This window comes from Manihot esculenta, chromosome 10, assembly GCF_001659605.2.
Source record: "Manihot esculenta cultivar AM560-2 chromosome 10, M.esculenta_v8, whole genome shotgun sequence".
Classification (NCBI taxonomy): Eukaryota; Viridiplantae; Streptophyta; class Magnoliopsida; order Malpighiales; family Euphorbiaceae; genus Manihot; species Manihot esculenta.
In genome coordinates this window covers 24,933,690-24,942,496 of record NC_035170.2, presented here as the reverse complement: position 1 = coordinate 24,942,496, position 8,807 = coordinate 24,933,690, and the positions used below count along the sequence as shown (strand labels likewise).

The window sequence follows — 8,807 nt, the reverse complement described above, 5'->3', positions numbered from 1 at the left end:
TGACCACTGTATACAAATTTTTATAATCATGAAAATATTGAAATTCATATTATATACCAACAAACAATGAAATACGTATACCACCAATGAATCAACAGCTAAGCAATGCTGAAAAGCAAAATATTTTAACAAGTTAAATCTCACAAATAGCTTCATTGACCTGGAGCAAAGAGATGCAACCTTCTAGTATATGGGAGACCAGAGCCAGCTATATCATTCGTCTCTTTCCACTGGCCGGAACTTCAAACGAAGATTATCTTGAACTAGTTTCCGGGTGGTGGGGTTCCAAATGGGATAGAGGGAATTGTAGGGATCGAAGGCATGCTTGGTAGTGGCGGCAGGCTGACCTTGGGCAACGTCGGCATCGATGGCAAGCTAGGAAGAGGAGGCAGTGCTGTGGGATTAGGAAATAATGGTTGAGTTGTTGGCATTGTGGGTTGTGGCAGTGTTGGCAAAGAAGGCAATGGAGGTAGTGTTGGTTTTGGCAAAGAAGGGACTGTAGGGTTTGGCAGAATTGGCACAGAAGGCAGAGGTGACGATTGCAGAAGATGGCGAGCTGCTAGAGAAGCATTGCTTGAAAATGACAAAGCAATAACAATGGTTAAGATGAAGCAGTTCAAAGAGGCCATTGTTAAGTGAAAGTTGAGCAAATGAGATTTGTTACTTTGAAATTTGAATGTGAAAAATAAAAGTACACTCATGTGCTTATATAGAGCTTAGGTTAGCTGATGTGGTACCTTGTTGTATCTTGTTAGTTCAACTTCGCTTATTGGTTAATCATTTCTGTTTATTTTAGAAAAAAAGAGTTCAAGGACTTGAAGATTTTAATGGGATGTCCAATAACGAAGTAAAGAACGAGGTTGTTTGGGCTGTTCGTTTGGAACTCAATGTTAGATTGCCCACCAATTAGAAACTCACAAATATTGTTTACCATAACCTTTGACTTCCCATGTAACGTGTCTATGTGCTTAATGGTATGGCAAAATATTGGCCAACCAGAACTCTCTTTGTCCATTTTCTCCGACCAAACTGGAGTCTAGCTAGGTCACCTACCGTGAGACCAAGCCAAGTAAGGCTGCAGCTACATGTATATATTGCTAAAAACCAGACATCTCATTTCAGAACTTCCGTTTGTTTAAGCTTTTACAATGGCGTCATTCAACTGCTTCATTCTGGCCTTCTTTGTTGCCTTGTCATTTTCAAGCATGTATGTCAGCTTAGCAGCTCGTAATCTCTTGCAATTGCCCCCACTGCCTTCAGTGCCGAACTTCCCAAAGCCTGCACTGCCACCAATGCCGACAATTCCAACTCTCCCACAGCCTACATTGCCAACTACTCAGCCTTCTCTGCCTTCAGTGCCGAACTTCCCAAAGCCTGCACTGCCACCAATGCCGACAATTCCAACTCTCCCACAGCCTACATTGCCAACTACTCAGCCTTCTCTGCCTCCTCTTCCTAGCTTCCCCAGTGTCCCAAAGCTCACTTTGCCTCCCTTGCCAAGTATGCCTTCGATTCCCACTATCCCATCTACAATTCCCTCCATCCCTTTCCTTTCTCCTCCACCTGGAAACTAATCTATCTCTGACGAATTCAGTTGAATGATTCAATTCCCTTGTCTCTGGTTCTGTTCATCTGTTTGAAAGCATTGTTAACTGATTTTATGGTTTGATGATTTGATTGCCATTTTCTGTTGTATGTACTTGTACACTATCTATGTATTTATTTGTATTTTCCTTTTCTTCTCTCATATTATCTTTCCTGCTTTACTTTCAATGGATTTAGAGGTTCAAATCATGAATTTAATCAGAACTAAAGACCATCTGAATAAACTTAATTTGCAGCCGATAACAATTTCTTCAACAATAACTTTCAGAATGTTTGAGCACAGAAGAAATTGTGAACAAAATGGCGCAGAGGAAAAACAACAATCTTATAAATATTCAAAACAGAGTTTACACTCTGCTTGTTATAGCAGCAGAGATAAAGAAATCATATATAGTAAGAACGACACGAAATCATATATATAAATTTTAATAAAAATCTTAAAATATAAAAAATAATTTTTTAATTTTTTAATTAAAAATATTTTTTATTAATTAAATTTTTTTAATATTTCATTAAAAAATATGAAAAATATTTTTTATAAAATAAACAAAACCTTAAATTAAATATATATATATATATATATATTTAAATATCCAAGCGTTAGAATTTTCAATGAAAGGGACGAAACCTTCGTGTGATACTAATTTTCCGTTGAATTAAATATTGATTTACCCTTCACCGAGATGGCTATCGATCCCCACGACCTCTGGCTAGTGGCACTGTGGCAGGGCTGCCGATTCTTTCCCTCAGGAGCTCTACTATCATCAAGGTTAGACAAGTGAGGAATGAAAAGAGATAACGTCAGGGAGCCCAAGGAGAACACGAGAAAGAATGAGCGACATAACATAAATGAGAAAATCCAAGAGGAATGAACAAAACTCACACATGCAAAGAAAATCCATGAGTTCAGTTCTGTCAAGGTAATTTTCCCGTTTCCTTCTTTTCTTAAAATTTTGAAGCAGAGAAATAGGGGTTGTTCGGTTTCGATTGGGATTTTCTATAACATTACATGATTTCTGCTATTCCACTCGTTTTTTTAGAAATATATATCCGAATGTACAAATGTGTACATGTAATTGCTAATGGATGTTTTCTTCGAAACGTGAAATTGTAAAGCATGGATCATGGAAGAATTTGGGTTTGTTCTTTCCTTTTTGTTGGGAAATAGGTGGTACTAGTTAATGACACTTTGATTTCTACTGGTTGGACTTGAAAAGATGGGCATTCAATCATGCGAAGGAACATTTGGTTACATTCAACCATGTAGAAGAATATATATTAGGTCGCATTCGCATATGTCAGTTTGGTAATTTTTCTATTTGACAAAGTAGAACTCATTTGTTTCATGTTGCAAGTGCAATCGATTCTTGAATGAGCGGAAGGATTTCTATTGCTTCTATGTTCTTAGAATATGATTGTTAGATTCTCTGTGGCGAGTGGGGACCTCTTGCTTTTATCATGTTCTCCTCAGTCCTCCATAAAAGACATGGGTGCCTTACGGCTTTTTATTTATTTTTTCTTAGATCTACTAATCATTGGAGGCTTCAGTTTGTGTCCCTTCAATCAATGGTAGAATAAGATGTCATGGCAAGAGTAGTAAGCAGTGGTCTTTCCTTGGTTTTTGTTTTTGTCTTGGATGGAAACACACATGGGGACCTGACTTATGTCTGTGGTTTATTTACCCAATGGTAGGATAAGATAACAATAGCATGATAGCAAACATGGGGAGGGAGCAAACTGTTGGGGAGTTGTGATATTTTTTTGTCTCCACTATTCTCTAGGGAACATGGTACACTGGAAGAACTCCCACTATCTCTTGTAAAGAGCATAGCCAACTCATGAAGACACCTCGCTGCGCAGAAGACCCTTTTTTTCTGTTTAACAACAAAATTTATCGTCTTAACAAGATTACACAACACATGGAGGAACATTTGTTTCTATTATAGCTGCATAATGCTATAATTGTTAGGGAAGAAAAGCCCTCCTAGTGAATATATTACATACAAGTCATAAAGTTCATAAGGCAACCTTTTCTTCTCATTTCTTCATTGTCTGCATCTACGGATTCTGGAACCTGGATTTAAGACAAAGTTGCTCGGGGATGTTACAATTGTAGAAAGTTGCTTTTCTAATGGTCCCAAAAAAATAAATGTTACAATAAAATATCATAGAAACATTGACATAGAAGTCCCTATAGCTCAATGGTAGAGCATCAGTCTTTAAAACTGAAGGGCTGTAGTTCGATTCTACATAGGGACCTTTTTCTTTAATATTTTTACCAAGTTGTGGTAGAATAAAATACTATGGTCAATGCAGGAGACACAGCTCCCTGTAATTTGGTGATAGATGTTAGTCTAGATAATGTAAGGGGCTAAATTAGAATCTAACCATAGGCCATGGGAACCTTCCCTTTCTTATGACCAATAAGGAGTGCTAAATCACTCCCTCGGGAGCTCTATTTTCATCAAGGCTTAACAAACCAAATTTATAGGGTTCAAAGCTAATTAAACTTGACTATATTTCGGGGCTTAAAGCTCAACCACCGATAGTTAAGGCTAAATTTTTGAGGTTTTGACTGTACGAATGCCTACATGTAACTGCTAATGGATGTATTCTGCAAAATGTGAGTTTGTAAATCATGGATTATCGAAAATTTGCATTTGGTCTTTCCTTTTGGTGGAAAATAGGAGGGGTTTATTTGGTCACACTTTCGCTCTACTGGTAGAACTTGAAAAGTTGATTATTCAATCGTGTAGAAGAAACATTTGGTTACATTCAATCGTGTAGAAGAAGATATATTTGGTTGCATATATTAGCTTGTTAAAGTTTCTATTTGAGAAAGCAGAATCCATTCATTTCATGTCGCTAGTGTAATTGATACTTGAATAAACAGAAGGATTTCTTTTGCTTTGATTTTGATGTTATATGATTGCGTTACCTGTGGTATTAAATGGTATGATAACCATTCTAAGGAATAAAGCAAATAAGTCCTAGCTCAATGTTAGAGCATCAGTCTAATGGCTGTAACTTGATTGTACATAGTAATCTTTTGCTTTTATTATTTTCAGCAGGTTTGTTTTTGTAATGCAACTTAGGTAGAATGAATTATTGCAAGCATGAACCTCTAATTTATTACAATTACACTAGCCATTGATAAGTTGTTGCAGAATAAATACTGAAGCAAATAAGTCCCTAAAGATTGATGGTAGAGTGTTATTCTCTAAAGGGGCTAATAGTTAAGTTTCTTTCTATAGGAGTCTTCTGTTGTTGTTATGTGGACTTAAGGATCATCAGTTTTTTACTTTTTGCATGATATCATTCAATGATATTATAAAAGAACCTGGGGAATAAGGGAAACAAGTCCTTATAGCTCAATGGTAGAGCGTCAGTCTTTAAAACTGAAGGTCTGTAGTTCGATTCTACATAGGGACATTTTGCTTCTGTATTTTCTCCTCCATATAATACATGGGTGCCTCTTTTTATTTGTTTTATTTGATTTTTTTTATTGTCTTGGAAGTACAAAAACATGGAGGCCTCTGCTTGTGGTCCTTTTATTCAATGGTAAATAAGATATTATAGCAAGTGTAGGAAGCAGAGTCCTGTTCTTGGCTGTGTTATGGTCTTAGATGTGAACACACATGGTTACCTCTGTTTCTGGTTTATTTATTTATTGGTAGCATGAAATATCATAGCAAACAAAGGGAGCAAAGCCTGTTGGGAGCTTTTAAATTTGTTGTCTTCCCGATGTTCTGAAGGAAACATTATAGCGGACGGAACTACACTGCTGTTGCAATGAGCAGAGCCTTGTTTATTAGGACATCTGTTGTATACATAAAGATTTTTTTTTTTTTATCATCTTTTCAAGCATAATTATGACATGGAATGGAAAGAACATTTATTTTTATTATAGGTGCATATTGCTGTAATTGGTTGGTAAAGAAAACTTCATGGTGAATATAATACCAACAAGTCCCTGGAATATCATAGATTTCTTCACTTTCGGCAGCTACAGATTGAGGAAAGTAGCAGTGGGTATTTCCCATGGGTCTAAGTGCAGGAATTTGTTGCTTCTGTAATGGGCCCATACTCATACAAATAAAATTTCAAATGGATTGTGTGACAGAGAAGTCCCTATAGCTCAATGGTAGAGCGTCAGTCTTTAAAACTGAAGGGCTGTAGTTCGATTCTACATGGGGACCTTTTGCTTTTTAACACATTCACTACCATTTTTTTAAATCTTTTTAGATGTAAAAATACTTGGTGTACGCTGTTTTGAGCACTTACCAATATATATATATATATATATATATGGTCTTAGAGATCATCAAAATGTTGACTCTGTTATAACTCATATACTGAGATACAATGAAATGCACACGGTCCGAAATGAAGAAACAGGTATGCAATTTTGGAAGGCAAGCTATTTTAACAAGTAATTCAATCTCACAAATAGCTACGACCAGGTGGAGCAAACAGATGCAACCTTCTAGCAGATGGGAGATCAGAGCAAAGAAAATAGAGGTACAATGCTTGAAGGAGAATTATCAGAACAAGGCATGGTTCCAGTAATGTTGAAGCAAAGAGATGGAAACTTCTCGTAGATGGCAGACCGAAGCACAGTATATTAGTCATCTCTTTCTACTAGGGAACACACAAACCTGCACCTAGTTTCCAGGTGGTGGGGAGAGGAACGGGATAGAGGGAATTGTAGTAGGGATTGTTGGGATGGAGGGCATGATTGGCAGCGGAGGCAGAGTGACCTGGGGGACAGTGGGCATGGTTGGTAGGCTAGGAAGAGGAGGTAGTGTGGGTTTAGGCAGTGATGATTGAGCGCTTGGCAAAGTTGGCAGTGTGGGTTGTGGCAGTGTTGGCAAAGAAGGCAATGGTGGCAATGTTGCTTTAGGCAAAGGAGGCACTGTGGGGTTCGGCAAATTTGGCACTGAAGGCAGCGGTGACAATTGGAGAAGATGGCGAGCTGCTAGAGCAATATTGATGCTTGAAAATGAAAAAGCAATGAAAAGCACAAGGATGAAGTCGTTGAAAGAGGCCATTTTGAAGTGAATACTATGTCTCTAGGAAGATTTTTGATATCTTGAAGAAAGGAGCTCTATGAGGCTTTGAATGTGTTAAGACAAGGTACCCATGAGATTATATAGGATTAGTTAACACCTTTCTGTTATCTTGTTAGTTTAACTTAGGTTGTTTTGAGTTGCTTCCTTAAAACTCAATGTTAGATTGCCTAATCAATAGAATTCAACCTACTGGTTACCATATTCTTTTGACTTCCTTGCATGGCTATGAAAACGCTTAGTGTTCTGAGATCTGAGTGGAAATTGGATGAGGAGGTGAACGAACAAGCTGCCATAAGTACGTGACTGAGGAGCTTTTCCCAACTAATCATGGTGTCCAAGTCACCTACCATGAGACCAGACCAAGTAATCAAGGCTGCAGCTCAGGTATATATATTGCTAGAAACCATACCTTGTTTTGTCATCTAAGTAAAGTTCCCCTTTGTTCAAGATATACAAATTTAAAAATGGCCTCCTTCAACTGCTTCATTCTTGCCTTCTTTTTTGCCTTACCATTTTCAAGCATGGATGTTGGTTTAGCAGCTCGTCATCTCCTGCAAGCTCCTCCATTGCCTTCGGTGCCGAACCTGCCAAAGCCTGCTCTTCCACCAATGCCAGCTGTCCCAACTCTCCCACAGCCTGCTCTCACTCTGCCTCCACTTCCTAGCTTGCCCACCATCCCTACCGTCCCAAAAGTCTCTTTGCCTCCCTTGCCAAGTATTCCCTCCATTCCCACTATTCCCTCCATCCCCACTATTCCCTCCATCCCATTCCTTTCTCCACCACCTGCAGGAAACTGAGTCCTTCACTGGGAAGTTTGCTTGTAGTTTAGTTAATTTGTTTGAGAATTGTTAATTATTATTTTTATTATTTCAGAGTACTTTGGCTACAGTTATTTGTATGGTTTGATGATGTTGTGATTGTCATTTTCTAGTCATGGATTTCTCTATTTACCTTTGCTTCTATTATAAATTTGAAAAACATATTTTTTTTTCTACAATTGACTCCAACTGGATTCGAATATGAGATATCTCAGGTTTGAAAACGACTCTAATACTAATAAAATAGAACTCATTGGTTGAAAAATATAAATTTCATCTCTCAACTATGAACTCTAAATTCTGAATTTAATATTTTAGAAGTTTATAGTAAATTATCAGAATTTACTTAATTTTCTAATAGAAAACCGCCACTAACTCTATATAGAAAGGAAAATTGTTAATTTGTTATAAAGATAAAGAGAACTTATTTTTTAATCTTAAAGTATTTGTGAATTAATTATATGAATTCTTTTGCCCACCATCCCTACTGTCCCAAATGTCATTTTGCTTCCGTTGCAGGCATTTCCTCAATTCCCACTATTCCTACTACAAAACACCAACACAATCAATATCTCACAAAACCCTTATTTGACAATAACAAAATTTTATTTCAAATTATAGATTTACTATAGTTTCTACTACTAACAAATATACTCACATAGTTAGTAAACCAAATATATAATTTACTAAAATTTTCAGTTTTACATAAAAAATTGTAAACCACAATAGCTTAAAAAACTAGAGCTGTTGCGATTTAAAATTAGAGCTATATTGAAAATCACAGTCGAATCAAAATTTATAACGGTGAAAGCACGTTCGAAAAAGGTGAAAGCACGTTCGAAAAAGATAAAAGAAAATGGAGATAAAAAAAAAGAGAGTAATTAACGTAAGGCCAAATTTATCAAAAAATACTTTTAATCCAAACTCATATTTGAATTTGAAGTATCACAATTATTTGGCCTCTTTGAGATGAAAATCACTATCAATAACGAATATAATCTTTATGTTTCATGTTGGGTTGGTGTTCCCGATTTTATCTAGTGTTGTGCATGATTCTTGGGGATTTTGATCCAAATTGACAAATCATATCGAATTATATTAGAACTGAAAAAGAATCAATATTACAGAATCAAAATTTATATTAACTATTTAGTTATAATTTTTAATCGAGAACCGTATCGAAAGTGATATTATATATATTTTTTTAAATAATTTTAATGATATTATTCTTATAGTATGTAATTTCAGTAATATATTTTATATCTTAAATATTTTTAATATAATTTTATAATTTATATTATTAAAATTATAA

General features: G+C 36.2%; 2 protein-coding genes across 2 annotated transcripts; one reads left to right on the top strand and one right to left on the bottom strand.

The window, feature by feature from the left end:
* LOC122724939 (protein PELPK1-like) lies at nt 1-689 on the bottom strand. Its single transcript, XM_043961301.1, has one exon. The coding sequence runs from the start codon at nt 627-629 to the stop codon at nt 264-266; it is 366 nt and encodes a 121-aa protein (XP_043817236.1). The 5' UTR covers nt 630-689; the 3' UTR covers nt 1-263.
* Nucleotides 690-1,132: 443 nt separating this feature from the next.
* On the top strand, nt 1,133-1,746 carry LOC110625160 (protein PELPK1). Its single transcript, XM_021770710.2, has one exon. The coding sequence runs from the start codon at nt 1,149-1,151 to the stop codon at nt 1,572-1,574; it is 426 nt and encodes a 141-aa protein (XP_021626402.1). The 5' UTR covers nt 1,133-1,148; the 3' UTR covers nt 1,575-1,746.
* Nucleotides 1,747-8,807: the final 7,061 nt, after the last annotated feature.